The sequence below is a fragment of the Dendropsophus ebraccatus genome, chromosome 7 (genome assembly GCF_027789765.1).
Source record: "Dendropsophus ebraccatus isolate aDenEbr1 chromosome 7, aDenEbr1.pat, whole genome shotgun sequence".
Taxonomy (NCBI): Eukaryota; Metazoa; Chordata; class Amphibia; order Anura; family Hylidae; genus Dendropsophus; species Dendropsophus ebraccatus.
In genome coordinates this window covers 102,676,536-102,701,357 of record NC_091460.1, presented here as the reverse complement: position 1 = coordinate 102,701,357, position 24,822 = coordinate 102,676,536, and the positions used below count along the sequence as shown (strand labels likewise).

The following is a 24,822-nucleotide window of genomic DNA, read 5'->3' as shown; positions in this document are numbered from 1 at the left end:
TGTGCCATATATCATATAACCACTCCCACTAATTTGGGTTAACAGATATAAAAGGAGCAATAAACTGGAAAAATCTTTGTATATTCACCAATTATTGACATTATTTACATTTATTTGTATCAGATACTGGAAAAAAGAAAGGAGTAAAACAAGAATTAAATTCTTCATATATTATTGCTGAAGTAGGGAATCTGTACATAAATAATCTTATTAGTTTCATCAAATAATCTAATAATAATAATAAGGCATATCACAGAAACCATTTTTTTATGGAATAGTAGTACAATGTATGTCCAATGAACTATAGAGGTACTTGTTTATTATTTATTTATTCATTTCATTTCCTTGCAGGTGTTTTTGAAGTATCTAAATTTTGCCTCACTTAACCTGAAAATCTATCACCTGAGCTATCTACATAGCTGTGAAACACGACGTGGACAGGTAGAATGGCTGCACAATTTCGCTTTTCAAATCTAAATCTATCCCTATCTTTCTATCTATATACTATATGCTAATATCACAAGGCTTTACTGCACAGATGTGAGTTCTTTCTGATTTATGAGGGACATATTCTCGTATGTATTTTCCAGGTACTCTTATGGTCAGCAAACAAAGTATTTGAAGAGCTTACGGATATTGAAAGACAGTTTCACAAGGCCTTCTATACTGTGAGAGCATATCTGAACTGTGAACGATATTCAGTTGGCCTTTTGGACATGTCAAAAGATAAGGTATTGTATCAATCATAGAAATATAGTTGTATTTCTTTTTACATTTGTCAGGTTTTTTGACATGCTTGACTTAATAGTTGCATTACGTACGGATAGTACAGGAAAAAAAATCTACTTTATGGCCGTCCTACAGCAGCACACTAGGGATTTTAAAAGCAACAACATTAAAGGGGTATTCCACTCAAACATTTTGATTTGTTGCTGCCCATGGCGAGACTAACAATTCATTTCATACTTGTTATTATCTATTCAGTCTCGTTCCCCCAGTTCTGAGCTGCTGCTTTCTGCTGAAGACACAAAAATCTGCATGTGAGCTTTTCTCTCCGTCTCCTCCCCTCTCCCCCGTGGCAGACTGTATCTGCAACTTTGTAGCTTTGTATTGCTGGGAGGGTTACTCTGAGGTCAAGTTGCTAATGAACTCACTGTGATTATTCTTCTTGGCATTACAAAGTTGCTACAAAGTCACTAGAAGCAAATACTGCAGCTAAGTTCTATATATTGCTAAGTGATAAGCTTGTTTTGGGTGCGAGTGTTTTTGATCTGAAGTGTGTTTTTGTCTTAAGTGTGGGACTTTAAAATCTGGGAGTTTAGAGGGGAAGAAATTGTTTCTATTTGCTTTTGTTGTTTTATATCTATCTTATATCCCCATTGCAAAATGTCCTCTATATTTGACAATGCGGTCCAATGTACATCTTGTGCCAATGTATATCCTTGAACAAGCATTCGAGGGTGCATACCATTTTGTGAGATGCATGCACGCTGCTGGTTTGGAAGCCCAGATTCTGTAAGTAGCTGCTAAGATTGAGAGACACTGCCAAACTGGAAAGGGGTCTGCTTCTCACTGAGCAAGCACTCATAGGGGTAGATGGGGGAGAGGGTGATAGCATGGAGGTTCAGGAGGAAGAGGCAGCTAGTTGGGTGACAGTTAGAAAATGGGGTAGAGGGAAGAGTGCAAGAGAGGCTAGTCCTGATCTGGCACATCCCAACAAGTTTGTTAAGTTGGCGGATGAGGGGGATGTTGATTCAGGGGTGGCATTGCTGCAGCAGGACACTGTCTCTGAAAGCAAGGAGGGGTGTCTGCTCCAATAAGGTGGAAAATAGGAGTGCAGGGCAGGCCAGGCAGGTACTGGTAATGGGGGACTCAGTTATTAGGGGGACAGACAGGGCAATCTGTCACAAAGACCGGGATCGTCGAACAGTGTGTTGCCTACCTGGCGCTCAAGTTCATCACATGGCGGATCGGGTTGACAGATTTCTGGAAGGGGCTGGCGATGACCCAATGGTCAAGGTGCACTTTGGCACCAATGATAAAATTAGAGGTAGGATCCTTCAAAATGATTTCAGGGACTTAAAACTAGGACCTCCAAGGTGATATTTTCCAAAATTCTACCTGTATCACGTGCCTCACCAGAGAGACAGAAGAAGATTAGGAAGGTAAATAAAATGGCTCAAGAGTTTGTGTAGGGTAGAGGGGTATGGGTTCATGGTGAACTGGGCTGACTGGATTTGGACGGGTTGCATCTGAATAGAGAGGGTGCAGCTGTTCTGGGGCAGAAGGGGCCTAAGAGGTTGGAGGAGTGTTTAAACTAGGGACCGGGGTGGGGGGGAGGGCAACTACAACATTGAAGGTGAAGACAGAATAGATGGAGAGCTGGGGCTAAGTTATGGAACTGGGGGTGGAGCGGCGGGAGGGTATAGAACAGTCACTAGTGATAAGAAGAAAGGAAATATGGATAAGAATATTAAGTGTATGTATACAAATGCCTGAAGCCTCACTAATAAAACTGAGAAATTAGAACTAATGGTGAAAGAGGGATACGATATAATGGGGATAAGCGAGACATGGCTCTATGAGAGCTATGACTGGGCGGTTTATCTCCAGGGTTATAGTCTGAATAGAAATGACCATAAAAATAAGAAAGGGGGAGGGGTCTCCCTATATGTTAAATCCTGCCTTAAGCCCATAACTACCCAAATATAAACTGGAAAGCAGAAACCTGCAACTCCAGCAAGGGAAGCAGGTTTTTGGAAATAATAAAAGACAATTACTTTCCCAAATAGAACAGGAACCAACAAAAAGGGGGGAGGGGGCACTTCTGGACCTAATTTTAACCAATAGGCCAGACAGAATATCAAAGGTAGAGGTATAGGGGGGGGGGGGGTCACCTAGGTAATAGTGATCACAACATAATAGGTTTTAATTTATCCTTCTATTTAAAATTATCAAGTCTTCCAGTACCTATCAGCTGATCCATGTCCTGCAGTAAGTGGTGTATTCTTTCAGTCTAACACAGTCCTCTCTGCTGCCACCTCTGTCCATGTCAGGAACTGTGTAGAGCAGGAGAGGTTTTCCATGGGGATTTGCTGCTGCTCTGGACAGTTCCTGTCATGAAAAGAGGTTGCAGCAGGGAGCACTATGAGACTGGAAAGGATACAGCACTTTCTGCAGGACATACAGCAGCTAATAAGTACTGGAAGACTGGAGATTGTTAAACTACAAATCAGTAAAATACAAATCAGTATGAACGAACAAGAGAATATTTCCAGCAATCACCAATCTTCGTTGCAGGTAACATTTTATTCATGTTTAGTTCACATTAAAAAGGAGTGGATGGACTGGGGTGTGTGACGTGCCTCTCGTGGCGATGGCCGTTTCAGGCGCTCACTCTATATTCTGGCTCAAGATTGCTCTTAAGCCAGAAGACAGGCTGAGTGCCTGAAACTGCACTCCGGGAAGATAGGCTGAGGGCCTGAAACGGTCGCCGGCACAAAAGGCAAGTCAGCCCGCCCCAACAGCCCCTCCTCGTCCATCCCCTCCTTGCAATTTGAACTTCACATAAATAAAAGTGTTGTTACCTGCAACGAAAATTGGTGAGTGCTGGAAATGTTTTTTTTTTGTTCCTACAATTGCCATCTATACTTTCATCCGTGCACTCACGATATATAGGATATATATAGGATATATAGGATAGTCGGCTCTATTCAGACATTTGCTGTATCACACATGCAGTGCTGACGCTCTGTTTCTACATTGCTGCTTACAAATCAGTATACCTTTCTGATTTAAAAGAAAAACATTTCGGCAGAGTTCCCTTTTTAATTATAGCATGAATGATAGAATGAAAAAACTATTTTTTAGGGTATGTTCACACACATTGGAGTTTCACTGAAGTAACGCAGTTAAATAACCAAGGATCTAGGTTCATCTTATGGTAAACTAAATTTCTTACAATTATTTTTAGGAATTCTTTGACCTGTGGCCTGTTCTAATGGGAGAAGTTCCTCCTTATTCTGGACCTCGCACACCAGATGGAAGGGTAGGTTTACCATAAATAATCTCTTCTTACAGTTTTGGTACAAATTGCATAATTGCCAACATTTGAATTTTTTTCCAGGGACACTTTAGTGTTAAAAAGGAGTGTGGCTTATTGTGGGTGTGGTCTCGGTGGGGTGTGGCCTATCATGTGTTCAAAATTTTCCCGTTAGAATTTACAGTCCGAACAACACAAAAGGAGCATTACACACCCCAGTATTAGGTCCCCAGTATATTACACACCCCAGTATTATGTCCCCAGTATATTACACACCCCAGTATTAGGTTCCCAGTATATTACACACCCCAGTATTAGGTCCCCAGTATATTACACACCCCAGTTCAGGTCCCCAGTATATTACACACCCCACTCAGAGCAGGGTGAGACTCAAATATAGCATTCTACTGATGACTGTACATAACGGTAGTTTGTGCCCATATGATGCGGCTTTACCCCATATCATCATAATACTACCCCCTTCATCCTTCTGCCCCTCAATCATCATATTACTAGCTCACCATATCTCACCATCATACCTCACCAGTATGGTTCCTCTAGTCCCCCAGGGACTCCTCTCCCTGCTCTGCATGACTGACATCCCTTTTTTACTGGAAGAGGACGGGGATTCCCGCGGCGGGGGCAGAGCTTTCCGGGACATACACGGGACATGGTTTTGCCGGGCCTGTCTCCTCAGAATCGGGTTCAAAATTTTCCAGTTGGAATTTACAGTCAGAACAACACAAAATGAGCATTACACACCCCAGTATTAGGTCCCCAGTATATTACACACCCCAGTATTAGGTCCCCAGTATATTACACATCCCAGTATTAGGTCCACAGTATATTACACACCCCTGTTTCAGGTCCCCAGTATATTACACTCAGAGCAGGCTGAGACTTAGAGATATTATTCTACTGATGACTGTACATACTGGTAGTTTGTGCCCATATGATGCAGCTGCACCTCATATCATCATACTACTACTACCCCCTTCATCCTACTGCTCCTCCATCATCATACTACTACCCCATTCATCCCCCTGCCCCTCCATCATCATATTACTACCCCTTCATCATCCTCCTGCCCCTCCATCATCATACTACCTCCCCCTTTATCCTCCTGCTCTTCTATCATCATAGTGCTACCCCTCTAATCCTCCTTACTCCTCCATCATCATACTACTTCCCCCTTCATCCTTCTCCTGTCCCTTCATCATCATACCAGGACCCCCTTCAGCATCCTCTTGTCCCTTCATCTGTATTTAAAACAGGTACTCCTCTCCCTGCTCTGCATGACTGACATCACTCCTGCTGGAAGGGGGTGGGGCTTCCTACGGCGGGGGCGGAGCTTCAAGGGACATACCTGGGACATGGTTTTACCCGGGCTGTCTCCTCAGAATCGGGACAGTTCCGGCAAAACCAGGACTGTTGGCAACTATGAAATTGTAATGTAGAATAAGCGCTATATTTTCTCCTATAGACTGTATATCTTCTCCCATAGACTTATACAACTGTATAATTCTTAATCCTTGGATCTTGTTTAACCCATACCAAATCACTGTATTACTTTTACCTAAACATAAGTGTTTGTGTTTTTAGGAAATTTTATTTTACAAGGTTATCGATTACATTCTGCATGGAAAAGAAGACATCAAAGTTATTCCGTAAGTATATCTAGAGCAAGCATTAAGGAGGGAACGGCCGGGTCATGGAACGGCCGGTGTCAGAAAAGATCATCCCGCCGGTACTGGAGTACCGGCAGGTTGATCTTTACATCCGCTGAGTTGGATGCGGGCTTATCTGTGTTCGCGCCTGCATCAGAATTCCCCACTGCACACAATGGAGCGTTCCATTGTGTGAACTGACAGGTTTTGTGTGAACTGATATGTCAGTTTAATATGAACATGGAGAGAAGGAGCTGCTGCACCTCACACCTATGGCTGACACTAATCTCGGCTACATTTAAAAACCAACGCCAGGATGTTGGTATATAGTTTGATCAAACCATATTGCCCCATGTACCATGTGCCCAATGCCCCATGAACACTGTGTCGGTCAGCGACCACTAACCCCGCAAAGCAAGCGCAAGCAGGGAAGGAGGCCATAGAATGGCCCTGCAACCCCAATGTCACAGGACCAAACCCCAAGGGCCCCCCCAAAACCAGCAGGACTGCTGGCGGAGAAAGCAGCCATCAAGCAACACAAGTGTGAACAAGAACTTGCCACTCACCACTGCACTGGAGGTAGAATGGAGGACATGTCAGTTTCTTGTGGCGCTGTTGAGCTGACAGGGTTTGTGTGAACTGATAGGGCACTGCGAACTGACAGGGTTTGTGTGAACTGACATGTCAGTTTCTTGTGGCGCTGCTAGGGATCCCGGCCGGAGTGTATACTATGGGGGACTTTTATTAAGTCCGATGTTTTCTGCGCCAGACTTAAAAATGTCCCCACAGCTCAGGCGCTACGGGGATTTATGTAGAGGCGGACTGCCACTACATAAATCCCGTGCACGCCGGTGCGCACGGCAGAAAACCTACGCCAGCTGAGAGCCGAAGTAGGTTTTCTGCGTATCTAAACGCGAAAACACCCCTAGCCCCCGGCGGAAAGTGCCTATTTGTGAATAAAATCATTTGCAATGGGCACTTTCCGCCAAAAAAACACAATTCGCCGCTTGATACATGGCCCCCTATGTGTATACACTCCGCCCGGGATTCCCTTAGCCTTCAGCACAACGTAAGTTCCATACTAATTACAGCTGTTGCAACAACGGCCATGATTACTACGGAACTTGCGTTGTGTGAACATAGCCTTACTATGCATCCTGGTTCCCAAGATATAGGGACCATCTGTACTTTCTGTGGAAAATTTATTGCAAAATAGGGTGTATGTGCTAGGCTAGACAGATGTCATTAGTAGTTTCATATTCACATCTTCCAAGCTTCAATCATGCCCCCTCAGCCTTATCTTCACACTCTTTTAACCTATCATTCAAAGTTGATATCAAAAAAACATTTCTATGTTCACACGCTGTTCAAATAACGGCCATTTTTGTTGGATGGGCCATCAGTTAACAGCAAATAACATCCGTTATCACAGAAACAATGGCCATTGTAATAAAATAGCAGCAGTTATTTGCCGTTAAATGAAGGCCATCTAATAAAAACGGCTGTTATTTTGAAGGTGTGTGAACATAGCCTAAGGGTATATTCACACGAACGGGCTCGCAGCGAGATTCTCGTATGTAATTATACCGCCCTTAACCCCTTCTGCTCCCGCCCGGCTCTCCCGCTGTAAGCATACTTTACCTGTCCTTGCTGCACGGGTCCGGCGTCCTGCTCTCCCGCCCGGCCAATCAGTGGCTGCGGCTGGGCAACACACTAATTGGCCGGACAGGAGAGCAGGACGCCGGGACCCCGTGCAGCAAGGACAGGTAAAGTATGCTTACAGCGGGGGAGCCGGACGGGAGCAGAAGGGGTTAAGGGCGGCAGAATTACATACTCGCTGCGGTCGTTTAGACCGCAGCGAGTATATAGTGTGTGGGAACTGCCAGGACCTGCCGGGCTCGCAGCGAGAATCTCGCTGCGAGCCCATTCGTGTGAATATACCCTAAATATAGTTTTCTGTAATAAAACTTAAAGGGAACCATTCACCCCGTGGCCCCCGGCAGAAACTGACATACAGTGACATAAAGTTCAATATACTTACCACATCGCTCCCGGTCCCGTCCCGAAGCCCGTTGTTGACACGGAGAAATCGACGATTCTTCTTCTCGCGCCCATTATGGTAATGAGCGCCGCCGGGTCCGAAGTCCAGCCTTCTCCCCGCCTCCGACACTTGATTGACGCCAGGTCCTCTTCCTCCTCGTCTTCTTTCTTCTCGCCGAATCCCGCGCAGGCGCCGTGACAGTCGTTTTCGGCGCATGCGCAGTTCACAATTGAAGCCGCTCCGCAGCTTCACTGTTTACTGCGCGTGCGCCGATTTGCTCGAAGACCGTATCCTGTTTACCGCGCAGGCGCAGAAGAGGTGACGAGACCATCACAGCGGCGCCTGCGCGGGAATTCGGCAGAAGACTGAAGACTGAAGACGTCAATCAAGTTCCAGGAGGCGTGGATGGGCGGCGACGAGAAGAGGACCTCATGAATAAGTTGGACTCGTCCGTCGTTTCCTATGGACGTTGGACTCATCTCAGCTCATTACCATAATGGGCGGGAGAAGAAGAATCGGCGATTTCTCTGTGTCAACAACGGGATCCGGGACGGGAACGGGAGCGATGTGGTAAGTATATTGACCTTTATGTCACTGTATGTCAGTTTCTGCCGGGGGCCACGGGGTGAATGGTTCCCTTTAACCCCTTAACGACATCGGGCGTAAATTTACGCCCTGATGCCGGCCCCGCTCTGAACCGCGCCGGTCCCGGGTGCCGCGTGTAGCCCGGGACCGTAGGTATTAGCGGGCACGGTCCGATCGCCGTGCCCGCTAATACAGTAATCGGATGCAGCTGTCAAAGTTGACAGCTGCATCCGATTACCGGACGCAGCGTCATCCCTGGTGTCTAGTGGGGAGATCGCTCCTCCGGGATGTTATCCCGGAGGAGCGATCTCCGTAAATGAGGCCAGCTGGGGACCGCTCCAAGATGGCGCCGTCCCCGGCTCGGCACTCGTTTACTTCCGGCTGCAGCAGCCGGAAGTAAACGAGTGCCTATCTCATGGATCTCTGCAGCATATCTATGCTGCAGAGATCTCAATGAGAGATCAGTGCACTTATACTAGAAGTCCCCCAGGGGGGCTTCTAGTATAAGTGTAAAAGTTAAAAAAAAAATGTCATTATTAGTAAAAAGCCCCCTCCCCTAATAAAAGTCTGAATCACCCCCCTTTACCCAGGTTATAAATAAAAGTAAATAAATAAATAAATAAATAAATAAATAAACATGTTTGCTATCGCCGCGTGCGTAATCGCCCGAACTATTAATTAATCACATTCCTGATCTCGCACGGTAAATGGCGTCAGCGCAAAAAAATCCCAAAGTGCAAAATTGCGCATTTTTGGTCGCATCAAATCCAGAAAAATTGTAATAAAAAGCGATCAAAAAGTCGTATATGCGCAATCAAGGTACCGATAGAAAGAACACATCATGGCGCAAAAAATGACACCTGACACAGCCCCATAGACCAAAGGATAAAAGCACTATAAGCCTGGGAATGGAGCGGTTTTAAGTGTTGTATATTTGTTGACAATGGTTTAAATTTTTTACAGGCCATCCGATGCAATATAAGTTATACATGTTACATATCGTTTTAATCGTAACGACTTGAGGAACATATATAACAAGTCAGTTTTACCCCAGGGAGAATGGCGTAAAAACACATTTCCCCCAAATAAACAAAATGCGTTTTTTTTTTTTCAATTTCACCACACTTTGAATTTTTTTCTGGTTTCGCAGTGTACTTTATGCAAAAATTCAGCCTGTCATTGCAAAGTACAATTAGTGACGCAAAAAATAAGGGCTCATGTGGGTCTCTAGGTGGAAAAATGCAAGTGCTATGGCCTTTTATGCACAAGGAGGAAAAACCGAAAACGCAAAAATCGAAATTTGCTCTGTCCTTAAAGGGTTAAAGAGGAGGTCTCGTGAAATTGGAAAAATGGCAGACAGGCAGGGAGCACAGGAAAATAATAAACAAAGAAGCACCCCGTGCCTCCGTTGCACCGCTCCTGGGTCCTGTTGACAGTAGCCGGCTGTCATTTTCGTCTGGAATCTAGGTACATCACATACTGGCTCTGCCAACTGCAATGTCATGTATCCAGCTGATCAACTGCCCGCTCAGCCAGTCATTGACACCAGCCCAGTCACTGATTGGCAATAGATCACCCGTATACATGACGTTGCAGCTGGAAGAGCTGAAGGTGGCCGGTGTCTGTCAACGGAAGTTGGGAGAGGCGCCACAGGGGACGGGAAAGAATACTATTATTTTCCCACACACCCCTGCCTTCCTCCCCTCCCTTTTTTTTAATTTCATGGGACTTCTCCTTTAAAAGGGTTATCCAGCGCTACAAAAACATGGCCACTTTTCCCCCTACTGTTGTCTTCAGTTCAGGTGTGGTTTGCAATTAAGCTCCATTTACTTCAATGGAACTAAGTTTCAAAACCCCACCCAAACTGGAGACAACAGTGGCCATGTTTTTGTAGCGCTGGATAACCCCTTTAAAGCCTCATTAATTCAATGGGATTACCAAGAGACCAAAAGATGAATACTTCTATAATACACTTTTTATGTACAGATTTGTCTCCGGTATTATACAATATTGTGCACTTCTTACCATACCTATTAAATGATACAGCTCAGTTTTAGCCACATATACACAATAAGTAGTACAGAAACATAGAAATTACATATAGTATATTTTAGCATATGTTTGCATTTTTTTTATTATATATAATATATTGTTTTTTTTTCTCAAGAAATCCTCCAGCTGATCATTGGGCTTTGATTAGTGGGCTCCCGACTTATGTTGCAGAGAGTGGATTTGTAAGTTAATTAAAATTCTTTGCTTAGAATCCTATGATGTTAACCAGCATCTCCTGTTTTGTAATGACACAATAAGTATATTTTCTATTTTACTGTATGTTACTTTCTTTAGGTGCTCTTACAAGTGCTCTTACAAGAACTTGATGCTGCCACACTTGTTATTCATTGTAGCTGGCACAGGGAGTTCCGTTTTTAGGCAAAGTAAAGTCCAGATGCTGGCTTTAGTTATCAAGAGATCTCGAGTGCCGGTGGCTAGCCGTTACCCATTAGCAATCGAGATTCCTAGATAATTGCAGTCAGAACCTGGACTTTATTCTGCTTATGAATCATCCCCTCCTGGAGACTAACAATTCATTCCATACTTGTTATGGTATAATCTTTTCAATCTTCCTCCCCCAGTTCTGAGCTGCTGCTTTCTGCTGAAGACACAGAAAACTGTGAGTGAGTCATTCACTCCATTTAGATATCTCTCTTCCCCTCTCCCTTGCGAGACGGCTCATGTAAACAGCAACCTTGGCCGGCTGTTTCTGCACTCTGTAATGTCTGGAGGGTTAATCTGAGGTCCAGTTGCTGGTGACCTCCCTGTGAATAACCCATCCTTGCATTACAGAGTGCAGAGACAGCCAGCCAGTAATGCAATTTACATGAACCATCTTGGAAAGGATGGGGAAGAGGTGGTTCTGAACGCAAATGGATTGAACAGCTCAGACACAGTTTTCTGTGTCTTCAGCAGAAAGCAGCAGCTAAAAACTGGGGGAAGGAAACTGAAAAGATAATAAAAAGTATAGAACAAATTTTCAATCTCCGGGAGGCGGAATGATTCAATGTGTATTTTACCTGAGCGGAATACCCCTTTAAAGCAGCAAATTGTATTTCCGACTGCAATGAATAGTGTAATCAGCAGCAGCAAGCTATTACCGCCACATGTAAGAACGGCCTTAAAGGCTATGGAAACATTTACACTTAATGTTTTATTGTTAATTTATTTTATGAATGCAAAACTAAATAAAAACTGACAGAATAGAACCTGCAAACCGGGAAAAATGCATCATATGGCTGATATTCCAACACACACACACTGATTTATTATGATCATTTGCTGAAATGTTCTTCAATATCATCATGGTGTGAAAACAGAATTGTTAAATTCAAAATTCTTAAACTAAATTATTTTTTTACACCTTTTGTAGATTTGCAACATTATGAATGCAGCTGCAGATGAAATGTTCAAATTTCAGGTAAACATATATTATTTAAGTTCTTGTATGCAGTACAGACGACACTTGTGTTAGACAGATTTCCCTCTAAATCATGACACCATTTCCACAGTTCTGCACCAGAAAGCAAAAGTGAGCAGAAAATGAGTGTAAGCTCAGGGACCTATTAGACAAAGCGATTTTTAACGATAAACTATCTCAAATAAGCGTTTTAGGAATGCCCTGAAATCATTTCCCATTATACACAGAGTGATAGTTGTTAGTTATCATTGTTACTACGATTGTCACTAAGAACCTTTACTTCTTCTGATCCCAGCAAAAGAGCAAATGTGCATACATACACAGAAAAATTAGTGAACATTAAAAAATGATTAGCGAACCAATAACGATTAAAAGATGCCATCAACGAGACACAAATGCGATCGTTTGCAGGGAGGAGAAAGTCCAACAGTACTGGTGGTCCCAAATGATGCAGCCCGGTAGTAGATGCACGCTGGAATGTCCACAACCCCAAATGGACCGGAAAACTTGAAGACAGGAAGTCCAACAGCATCCAAGTGAAGTAATCTTCTATAGTTTATTACAAAATCAAGGAAACAATACAACGTTTCGGCTACACAATAAGCCTTTGTCAAGTGCCAAGTCAATACACAAGTGCAGGTATAAATGTACAAGCCCAGATCAATCCCCCAATCAGCAACCAATGGGAGGATCCCTGGACTACGGTGCCGTGACAAAGCAATAGCTAAAAGTGGTCCAGGTATTCAATGAAGGCATTGGTCAGATAGACAAAGATCCCCTGTATAATACCTCATCGCAACCTCATACATACGCACAACGCATTATCTAAGTCATTAAATGCAATTTAAAGATCAGGGTCATCTATCTGAGGAATAGAGGTTGATCCTGAGAGAGCCCGTCCCATCATCTACGTCAGGGTTTGTACCCCCGGTGAGTGCAGTCATTCAGTAAGTGTCGGAGATGGTGTAACCCGGGAACCCCTGCAACTGTTGGAAGTCCTGGATCTAACGTGTGTGAAAGGAGGAGGTCCTCCTCTTTGCCTAGGATAGCAGGACACTGCAAGACCCGTAACTGGGCTGTCATCAGTACAAGTGCTGAAGATAGTGTTCGGTGTATGATCGGGACAGAACAGTGTGTCTGTGGAGTCAGGATAGAGATGGTGTTCCAGAACGAGAATGAGTACAGAGTAGAAGTGAACTAGGGGAGGAAGAAAGAGAGCGCATAGCAGAAACCTTGGCACAAATGCGATTGTTGTCTGCATACACACAGAGCGATTATTTAAATTGTAACGATATGATTTTTTGCATGACAATCGTCCTGTGTAATAGGGCCCCTAGACTAAAGTTGGCCATCCTGTCCCCAACTTCGCCATAAACAGGAACGTTTGGCACGCGTAAGTGGTCCTGTGTTCTCTTACACCTCATAAGCCGCAGCCAGACTCGTGGGCTTATGCCCTGGTGTAAAATTTCAGCTTGTATCCCTCTCCCTACCCCCCCCCCCCCCCCCAATCAGAAGCAGTCAGATCGGTGTTATGCATTTCTGCTTTCTTCACCATTTGGCTCAGATGACTTCAGGTCCCAGATGTCTTTCAATTCTTACTGTCCCCTACCATTGTTACAACACACTTAAAGGGATTGTCTGAATTATCTAAAATATATATATATATATATATATATATATATATATATATATATATATATATATACAGTATATATATATTTCCCTTACGTCCTCAGCAGCAGCACAAATGGGGAAGATCCTATCTTCCTGCAATGGTAGGACAGATGGTACTAATAAAAGATTGATTAGGAGCCCTATAAGAAGGCCATACAGACCCCTCCTCCTTGTGTTTTTTTCTGTCCTCCTGTGGGACAGGTGGTAGGAGAGGGAAGCAGGCTCAGGCCTATGTTTGTGTCTGACTTTCCTTTCCAAAGATTCTTCCTTTCCACATGGTCGTGTGGAGAGGGGAAATTTATAGAAATGTTGTTTTTCCTGCTCTGCTGTATCAGAGAGGAGATTATTTACTTTTTAGTAGAGTTATCGCTCAGCTTCTCTGCTGTATGGAGCCGCTGTGTGAGGGAAGCCATGAAGCTGCTGCAGTAAGTATCATGGCGCTGCCAGATCTGTGTCCTCACCTGGGCGGCTGCTAATGTTTCTTGATACTTCAGCAAGGTAAGATATGCTGCTTTTTCTTTTGAGCTGGAAGCCTGGCCTGTGTGTCAGGAGGATTATTGGATGTATATATATATATATATATATGTTGTATGAGGCTTTTATGCCTCAAATGTTTTGTTTCAATGTCTTTCACTTTTTTTAACATTGGTTGTGCAAGTCCTGTTAGACTGCTTCACTATATGAGTGACCTATGTAACTATAGTGTGTATACATGAACACAGCTTTAAAGCTGCTAGTTGTGTATTAGTACACCTGCTGTCTCATTATTTTCTCCAGTACTGCTACAATGAAGCTATGAAACTATAGTACTGCCATTGGATGATGCAGTGAAGCTATAAAACTGTGTGTGTGCACACAACCCTAGAGCTGTTAGTTGTGCAGTGTGCACACCTACTGCCTGATTACTTTCTATAGCACTGCTACCAGATGATGCAGTGAAGCTCTGAAACTGTATGTGAACACAGCCCTAGAGCTGCTAATTGTGCACACCTACTGCCTGATTACTTTCTATAGCACTGCTACCAGATGATGCAGTGAAGCTATAAAACTGTGTGCACACAACCCTAGAGCTGCTAGTTGTGCAGTGTGCACACCTGCTGCCTGATTACTTGCTATAGTACTGCTACCAGATGATGCAGTGAAGCTATAAAACTGTGTGTTTGTGTGTGCACACAACCCTAGAGCTGCTATTTGTGCATTGTGAACACCTGCTGCCTAATTACTTTCTATAGTACTGCTACCAGATGATGCAGTGAAATTGTGTGTGTGAACACAGCCTTAGAATTGTAGTTGTGTAGTGTGTATACCTGCGGTCTGATTACTTTTCCAGTATTTCTATCAGATGATACAATGAAGCTATAAAACTGTGTATGAACACAGCCTTAGAGTTATTGTGTAGTGGTAGATACACCTCCTGTCTAATAACTTTCACTAATACTGCTAACAGATGATGCAGTCACCCTATGGAGCGTCTGTGTGCTACTCCAGTGCTGCCATTTAAGAATGCAGTGAAGCTACTGTGTATGAACACGGCCTTAGAATTGTTAGTTGTATACTATACACCTGCTGTCTATTTACTTTCACTATACTGCTATCAGATGATATAGTGATCATGTGGACCTTCTGTGTGCTGACATTTAAGAATGCAGTGAAGCTACTGTGTGTGAACACTGCCTTAGAATTTAGTCGTGTACTATGTACACCTGCTGGTTAATTACCTTCACTAATACTGCTATCAGATGATGGTTATCATGTGGACCTTCTGTGTGCTGCTATTTAAGAATGCAGTGAAGTTATGAAGCCACTGTGTGTGAACACTGCCTTAGCATTGTAGTGTACTGTGTAACACCTGCTGTCTGATTTCTTTCACTATACTGCTATCAGATGATGCAGTGCCCTATGAAGCTACTGTGTGTGAACACAGCCTTGGAGTTGCTAGTTGTGTACTGGATACATCTATCTAATTACTTTCCCTAATACTGCTATCAGATTATATAGTGACCATATGGAGCTATGTGTGTGAGCACGGCCTTACAGCTGCTGGATGTGTATTGGATACACCTGCTATCTGATTACTTTCCCTAATACCGCCATCAGATGATGCAGTGATTCTATGGAGCTTTTTTGCGCTGCTCCAGTGCTGCTATTTAAGAATGCAGTAAAGCTACTGTGTGTGAACATGGCCTTAGGATTGTAGATGTGTACTATCTGATTAGTACTGTTATCAGATAATGCAGTGACCTATGAAGCTACATCCTTAGAGATGCTGGATGTGTACTGTGTATACCTGCAGTATAATTACTCTGTAATACTGTGTACACCTGCTGTCTAGTTACTCTCTGTAATACTGATATCAGATGATGCAGTGACCCTATGGAGCTTCTGTGTACTGAAGGATGCAGTAAAGCTATGAAGCTATGTGTGAACACTGCTTTAGGATTGCTGGTTGCATATTCATTGCACCTGTGTGTCTGATTCCAGGCACTCTGCACTAGTCTGTTAGTCGGCCGGTCAGTCTGGCACAACTTCCATCCTTGGATGTAGCAGGATTCTGGTAACAGAACTTCTGGGGAAAAAGCTTTCTTGGCGTACAGATCCTGCAAGATTCCACTCTCAGGTGGCAGAGAATTCATTTGTGGATTGCAACTTTTTCTCAGAAGAGACAATGACTGCTTAAGATTTTACATCTGAATGATAATCTACAGGCTGAACTGGATGGAGTCCGAGGTCATGGCTCCTTCAGACGCACAAAGTCCTTGTTCAAAAAAAAAAAAAAAAATTTTTGTAATTTAAAAAATAATAAATAAATAAATAAAAATAAATAAATAAATAAAATAAATGTCTATATTACTATAGCTGAGCAGTATGCTTGGCTGCCCGATCCCCACAGTTTGGAGACTGGTCCTTCGTTGTAAGGGGGCAGATGTTCACTCCAATATAAAGATAGTTGGATCTGTATTGGACATTCTCATGAAAGTCTAATAAGAGAAGGAACTTCTACTTTTGTTCCACATTCCGTAGGAATTCTAGTATGGAAGGTAAAGGAAAGAATCCTGCACAAGAAGGACCAGACGTCTCGGAGGCCTTGGGGATGGGGACAAGAACTTGTGACTACGTCTTTTCTGACAATTTATTTCCATAATGAGAGAGGTCTGTACCAGTGTTATATGATAGGAAAGGCTACCATATTGAATTTTGATCTGTGGGTCCCTCCTAGAGGGATGTTATCTGACCGTGTATACCTGTATACAGCCTCCTCTGAGGAAGGTGCTGTATGTGGGATCTATGCTCTGTAGGTCCCTCCTAGAAGGATGTTATCTGACCAGGTATACCTGCATGTACCTGTATACAGCCTCCTCTGAGAAGGCGGTTGTATGGAGGATTTATGCTCTGTAGTTCCCTCCTAGAAGAAGGACGTTATCTGGCCATGTATACCCGCATGTACCTGTCTACAGACAAAAGCTGCATATTCCTTTACATCAAGACCTTTTGTACAAGGCAATTGGCATTCTTTTCAATTTACAGCCCTTCTGTCTGGAATAATCTTGGCTCCATCTACAGTCACCACGTAATGTCTATTGTACCTTGACTGTTTGAGAAAATTGAAGCTCATCATTGTTTTCTGGCATCGAACAATTCCTAAGGAGGAGAATAGATCCCCAGTCTGTGACTTTCTTCCTCCAGAGAGATTACAGAAGTTGACACAAGTCGGGGTTCTCAGCACTCCCCAGTTGCTGTCACTTCATCTGATACCCTTGGGTCTTATGTCTACACTGGAAATAACACCCAGAGACAAGGATAGCTTTTCCTGCTCAATGGCAGCAGTCTCCCAATGAAGTGGGTAGAGAAAACCATTGATATATCAAGCAGTGGGGCGCGTGTATGAGCAACGGGCAAAGGAGCCTTAATCCCCATCAGAGATGTTGCTGGCATCCAACATATGAAGGGAATACTAGTCCACTCCAGCACACCAATCTATGGTAAGCTATCAGTATAAGATCAAAACCGCATCTAGGATGGCGCATACCGATCTTTATAGGGGCACTACTGGAGGCAGGGGCATTTTGTCTACTGGCAAACTATGCTGCGATGTAACCCTGTCGGAGGAACGGTCTCTGGACCAGAAGCTTTCTGGAAAATCGCATGGAGGATAGACCTATTCCTATTCAAGGTTCAAATTGGAAAACCTTTTTTCCTCACTCCTAAAAAGCCCAGAGTCTTGCAGAATCTGAGACAAGGTTGGGCCTTGGTCAGCCTCATTTGCCCCTATTGACCCAAGAGGGCATGGTTCACAATGGTGAGCCCCCTGCCTAAGAATCTTCTGGGAACTCTCCCAGTCTCCCCAGCTACTGACACAGAGTAGCAGAGATTACTCCCAGCGTCCCTGCCAGGTGTGGGCAGAGTCTAAAAATCTTGCAAGTAACAAGTCTCTGGTTTCATGATGGCCTCTTATTATCTAAAAGCATGGCGCTAATTCCATAGGAATAATCTGGAGGCTTCTGTATACCCTCAGTTAATAACTCAAGAGGGCAGGCTTGTCCGAAGCTTGACTGCCGTCAACAAGGTGGGAATTGATATGCTGTCAAAGTGGTGACCACTCTTCTGTAGTTCAGAGCCACAACTGCCTACAGAACCTACCTGAAGGTAAAGAAGATGTTTGAAGCCTGGTGGGTGAAAGTCTCTTCCACATCTCCATTGTTACAATCCATTACTCCTGCCAACACGGGAGAGAAGGAGCTTCATCCCTTAGATGTGGGAAGGGCTTGGAGCATGTATATTGAACTGGCAAACTCCTTCAGGTAATCTAACCACTTGTTTTTATCCTTTGCAGGGAAAAACAAAGGATGCAAGTCATCCAAAGCTTCTCTGTCCAGATGGATAAGGGAAGTCATCTCCATATGCTAACAAGAAGCTGGATTACAGGTACCTGGTGCAATCAAGGCACATTCAATGAGGGTAATATCATCCACATGGGCTGGAAAAAGATCTGTACCCTTGGAACAAATATGCAGGACTGCTTCACGGTCGTTCGTCATTACCTTTGTCAAGAACTATAGACTAGATATTCACGAGTCAACCAGTTTTTGGCTCAGCCATTCTGTCTTCTGTAATGTAATGGCCCTCCCTAGTCTGTTTTCATAGCTTGCTATATCCCCATTTGTGCTGCTGCTGAGGACGTAAGGGAAAGGATAATTTTTTACTCACCGTAAATTTTCTTTCCTGTAGTCCGAAGCAGCAGCACAGACTTCCCGCCCTGATTTAAACAAACTATTATTTATGCAGCATACCTTGATTGTTTTAATGCCTTATTAACTAAGATTTTATTATGAATTTTAAATTTTTTTGTCGTTAGAATTAACACAAGGAGGAGGGGTCTGTATGGCCTTCTTATAGGGCTCCTAATCAATCTTTTATTAGTACCATCTGTCCTACCATTGCAGGAAGATAGGATCTTCCCCATTTGTGCTGCTGCTTCGGACTACAGGAAAGAAAATTTACGGTGAGTAAAAAATTATCCTTTATTATTGTCAGAAAATAAAATATGCCATACTCACCTGTTTTATCTCCAGCAAACCCAGTGCTCCTGCTTCTCCCTGCAGAGATCTGTACCGGTATACCCCCTGTAGTCACTGGTCTCAGCAGTGGATGGCACAAGACCCCTGAAGCCAGTGACTGGGCAGATAATCTCTGCAGGGTGGAAGCACTGGACAGATCAGGGATAAAACCAGTAAGGATAGCATACTCAAGAAACTAATTGCATCACCTTTAAAGAATATAGTGAAACTTCACTAAAACCTCCCTAAAAACTCCTCTAAACCCTCATATGCTATGAACATTAACCTGGCTGTTTTTATTTAAATTTTTTATTTTTTCAAGAGAGAACCGTTGGACGAATCTGGCTGGGTTATTAAAAATGTTCTGTCAATGCCAATTGTAAATAAAAAGGAAGAAATTGTTGGAGTTGCCACCTTTTACAACAGGAAGGATGGGAAACCATTTGATGAGCAGGATGAAACACTTATGGAGGTGAGAAGAAAATTCAAGAACATTTCATAATTAGATTTTTTTAGAGGCCAGTTCAGTGGATTTCAGTGGCTCATATGTAAGAAACCTCTTTAACCCCTTCACATCAACAACACATATATGTTTCTATTACCAATGCCTTATGCAGTAGGAATGTATATATACAGTCCAGCTGTGAAGGGGTTTTAATGTGTGTAAGCCGCTTCAATGTGATCAGCCCCACACATATTAGTGTCCCTGGAGCCTTACTAGGCACCAGGGATAGGGAGAAATAATACATTTAAATGCAGCTGTCAGTGACAGGAGAAGTACCTGTCACTGACTAATCGAACATGCTGCGGAGGTCTCAATGACTTTTCCTTACAGGTAGGGATATAATACTTAACTGTTGGATCAGCAATCTTCTCATATCTTGTACACACTTCTGTTGATTGGTGGCAGCTTTCCCCGCCGGCGGCGCCTGCTGGGTTTTGGGGGGGCCCTGTATAGGGTTTGGTCCTGTGACATTGGGGTTGCAGGGCCATTCTATGGCCTCCCTTACCTGCTTGCGCTCGCTTTGCGGGGTTGGCGGTCACTGACTGACACAGTGGTGAGTTAGTGTAGGGACTCATGTGAACCAGGGGACCTGCACGTGATACATGAGGCAATATGGTTTGATCAAATTATATACCAACATCCTAGTGTTGGTTTTTAAATGTAGCCGAGAGGCATTAGTGTCAGCTATAGGTGTGAGGGGCAGCAGCTCCTTCTCTCCTTCTCTGCATGTCCGAATCTTCTCATAGAGTCTGCCCTCAAGTAGATTCTATGGGGGAGATTTATGAAAGGGTGTAAATATACACCTGGTGTAAACTGCCCAAAGCAACCAATCACAGCTCAGCTTTCAGCTTTGGTAAAATATAAGAGGAGCTGTGATTGGTTGCTGTGGACAGTTTACACCAGGTGTATATTTACACCCTTTCATAAATCTCCCCCTGTGTGCAGATTGCCGATAATACTGATCATTGCTATGCAAGGGTATAGCATTGATCAGTATATGCAATTTAATGTTTGCTTACATAAGTCTCCTATGGGGGCTGATTTAATTTAAAAAAAAAGTATAAAATATATTTTTATTTTAAGTTAAAACTTCCCCCAATTAAAGTTTAAATCACTCCCTTTCCCAATTATACAAATAAAAATGTGTAAAAAAATAAATAAAAAATAAACATATATTTGGTTGCATGCTGAATTGTCCAATTCATTAACACATACCAATATAACCCGCACAGTGAACAGCATAAACAAAAAAAGGAGAAAAAAAAAATATTGCTGATTTTTTAAATTATATACCAGAAAAAAAATTATAAAAAGCGATCAAAATTTTCTTTTACACCAGTATGATAACAATAAAAACTATAAATCATGGAGCAAAAAATGAGCCCCCAACCTGCCAGAAAAATGAAGTGTTATGGCTCTTAGAAGGGTAAATTCCCCTCTGCGGTCGGAGGTTCAGGTCTCTATGGATACATCCATGCTGAGACTGTAATGCAGGCGACCTGATTCACTGTAGATCAGATAATTGGACTTCGTAAAAGGCACACTTAACCCCTAAACGACAAAGGGCGTACATTTACGCCCTCACTTCCTGGGACTTAACGCAGGAGGACGTAAATGTATGCCCTGGCGCGGTCCCGGGCTATGGAGTGAGCTCACGAGCTGAGCCTGCCCCATACCGGGTGAGGACCGGCTGCTATCTGCAGCCAGGCCCTCACCCTCAATGGAGGGCCGCCGCGATCGCGCCGCCGCCCACCATTAACCCCTTAAACGTTTAAGTATAAGTGACCGGAGCATCTCCGGTCACTTAACGATCAGGACCTCCGCAACGTTTCTGCAGGGGTCCCGATCGCTTTTTCTGACTGCCGGAGGGCTTCTCCTCCGTGCAGTCCTCGGATCGGTGAACGGCGTGAAAAAAAACGGTAAAAATACGCAGAGAATGCTTTTTTTAAATGACATTTTATGTATAAAAATTTTAATAAAAAGCGATCAATACATTTGATCTAGAAAAAAATGTTACTAATAAAAACTAGAGATCATGACGCAAAAAATTACACTACATTCGACCCCGTAGGTAAAAAAAAATTAAAAGCGCTATAAGAGTCACAATACGGCCATTTTAAATATGCCTATTTGCAAAAAAAAAGTTTTACTGCTAATAAAAATAGTAAAACGGAAGAAAACCTAGTAAACCTGCATATTGCTGTGTTCAGACTGAAAAATTCCAGTTTTACCGCAAAGTGGATTACGTAAACGTGGAAGCCCGCCAAAATTTGCAGAATCACATTTTTTGACCCAAGTTCACCCCATAAATGATATTTTGGGGGGTCCATCATTCATTTAATGGCAGATTGAAAGATGCCATTACAAAGTAAACCTTCTCCTGAAAAAAACAAGCCCTCACATGGCCCGGTAGGTGGAAAAATGAAAGCGTTATGGGTCTTAGAAGGAGAGGAGGAAAAAACGAAAACGCAGTGACAATTGTCCCTGTCCTTAAGGCCATTTCAGGCTCTGTCCTTAAGGGGTTAAAGATTGTCACTCTCACATATATTATTCCCTATGAACTGATTGGTGCCGTTTTTTCTATTTTTAAATCTTTTACTATAATATTATACTTTGATATACTATGCTGAAATAAAATATACTACATGTCAGGAATGAAATCATTGACATTTGCTCCCACTTCTTGTACAGTCTTTGACACAGTTTCTGGGTTGGTCCGTTTTGAACACTGATACGTACGACAAGATGAATAAACTGGAAAACCGGAAAGACATTGCACAGGATATGGTGATGTACCATGTGAAGTGTAGCAAGGATGAAATTCAAGATATTCTGGTAAGTAGTTTAGGCTTTCTTATATATGATTATACATAAACTGAAGCTTCTGCACACAAAGGGGAACATTTATTCTGCCAGGCTTAAAAATGTCCCCGCAGCGCCAAGGCTTCCCGGATTCATATGTATCTACATAAATCCCATGTACATCAGTGTGCATATGTACTGAAGCCTACAGTAGCTCAGAGGTGGCGTTGGTAACTTTAACATTTTTCTGATGGAAAATGTTAATTTCGTCAGACACAGAGCCTGCCCCCCCCCTTCTGCGCCCTCACCACCCCTCTCCACTTTTCTGGCGCAGTGGGCGTAGAGGGGACAGATGTGCAAATTTATTCACAAAACAGGCGTGTACAAATAGATTTATTTGCATCTGGCTCCTCCTCTGTGCACCTTAATAAACATCCGCCACGTACACTATGTACTCCTCATAACTGTGTCCAATAGTTGGACCCACGTTGATCAATTTCCTACATTTGAAGACTGTCTACGTTTGTACATAGTACATCAGAGCCTTTATGTGATATTTTAGTTGCTTCCATGATTAGTAAGACTTGGTTCACACTGTATTTTTACAGTCAGTTTAACTGATCTGTTTTAAATTACTGTTTTAAGTTACTTTTAACGTAAACAAAACGCGGTCAACCACGTTTTTGTATAAAAATCCATTTTGATCCATTTTGGAAGTCAATGGAAAAACAAATCCAAACGAATGCACACAAATGCATTCGTTTTTGCATCCATTTTATTTCATTAAATGAATATGTTCCACAGACTACAAGAACGCAGTGTGAACCCAGCCTTAGCTGAGATCCCCAAGTTATTTTTTTTTTTGTCCTGTCTTTTTTTTTTCAGCCATCTCGTGAAAAACTTGGAAAAGAGCTTGAAAATTGTGAAGAAGATGAAATTGCACAACTGCTTGTATGTATAAACTGTGTTTCAGATCTTAAAGTGCCAGTCCATCTTGTGATTAGTTACATAGTGTTCTAGCAGTTGGAGTATATAACCCATAAGGAGACAGCACTTGCCACAAAATCCACTGCAGAAAGTGTGAGGGTAGGTTTCTGCAGTGTGTTTTGGTCTTTTGGACTGCTCCATTTGCCTTATGTTACATAAGGTAATAATAATAAGGAAATATATTGAGGATTTTATTAAAACCATACTGCCAATCTGATACATTTTGTTCATTTTAGACGTGATATTGAATAAATTCTCGTTTTTTCCAGAAATCACGTTTGCCAGGACCCACTAAATTTGAAATTTATGAATTCCGTTTCTCGGATTTTGACTGCACTGAAATAGATCTTGTAAAATGTGGAATCCAAATGTACTATGAACTTGGTGTGGTTAAGAAGTTTCAGATTCCTCCAGAGGTAAGAATTCAAAAGAGTTGCAGAGTAGTATGTAAGGTTTCCCTCATTTTTTAAAATTCTTTATTTATGATTTTTACATTATAAAACAAGAACAATTAAGGTTCACAATATAAAAACTAACAATATACGTAGAAGAGTCGCTAAATTAACGCCTAACACAATCAAACAATCGAAAGATCTCAGATCCCCCTTGTATCGGAGCAAAAGGAGGGAGCCAAAAATAACAACAAAACCAAAATGAACTCGGCCAAACCCCACATATATTACAAACAGCCGCACTGTGGACAGATATGGGTAGACCCCCATCCATATCCAGACCAATCATCCAAAGCCTTACTATAGAATTAAACTGGAACAATAAATTAAGGTTACCCTCATTACTATTAAAAAACATCAACACTATATCAGTTAAAAAGACTGCCCACATCCCAACTCTGCAATTCTGCCATCCAAACGTGTAATGGTGTGTTTAGACAGAGAGATTTATCTGACAGATCTTTGAAGCCAAAGCCAGGAACAGACTATACACAGAGATCAGGTCATAAAGGAAAGACTGAGATTTCTCCTCTTCCCAAATCCATTCCTGGCTTTGGCTCCAAAAAACCTTTCAGATAAATCTGTGGAGGAGCGGGCGCCCTCCCATAGACGGGCTATGGCACACTGAGACCGGCGGGATTCCGCGGCGTACAGTTCCGCCGCGGAATTCCGCCTGTTTTACTCAGTGTGAACATACCCTTAAAACCTGAGCCAAATTTTTTTCTACCCTCTTCATGTTTGTATAACTTTATTTGTGGGATGGGACAGCATAGCATACCGAGATGTTTTGTTCTCCTTAGATGTATATGTATTCCTAATTCTAGTCATATATGGTGACAATCTTATATGTTCCTAAGTTTTCCAAAAACTTTAATCCCAAAGTAGGAACATTGGTTTCCCCATTGAATCCCCTTACTCAAAGGGTATCTCTAACTAGTCACGAGTTGTCCAAAGGCTAGGAGAACAACAGACCTTACAGTAAAACATTTTACAGCCCCTCCCATGAGTTAACTAATAAAGCTGACATTTTCTTTGAGGTT

General features: G+C 42.7%; 2 protein-coding genes across 2 annotated transcripts in view; one reads left to right on the top strand and one right to left on the bottom strand.

Moving 5' to 3' along the window:
• Positions 1-24,822, top strand: part of LOC138797627 (rod cGMP-specific 3',5'-cyclic phosphodiesterase subunit beta-like) — a 53,512-nt gene that overhangs the window by 10,678 nt on the left and 18,012 nt on the right. The window contains exons 3-12 of the mRNA XM_069978028.1: positions 352-441; positions 591-731; positions 3,974-4,048; positions 5,645-5,709; positions 10,503-10,569; positions 11,760-11,807; positions 19,359-19,508; positions 22,233-22,376; positions 23,229-23,294; positions 23,600-23,746. Coding sequence (XP_069834129.1) covers positions 352-441; positions 591-731; positions 3,974-4,048; positions 5,645-5,709; positions 10,503-10,569; positions 11,760-11,807; positions 19,359-19,508; positions 22,233-22,376; positions 23,229-23,294; positions 23,600-23,746 — 993 coding nt within the window. The remainder of the gene's footprint in view (positions 1-351; positions 442-590; positions 732-3,973; positions 4,049-5,644; positions 5,710-10,502; positions 10,570-11,759; positions 11,808-19,358; positions 19,509-22,232; positions 22,377-23,228; positions 23,295-23,599; positions 23,747-24,822) is intronic.
• The window catches only part of LOC138797632 (purpurin-like), a 62,712-nt gene that overhangs the window by 24,889 nt on the left and 13,001 nt on the right, over positions 1-24,822 (bottom strand). The window lies entirely within an intron of this gene.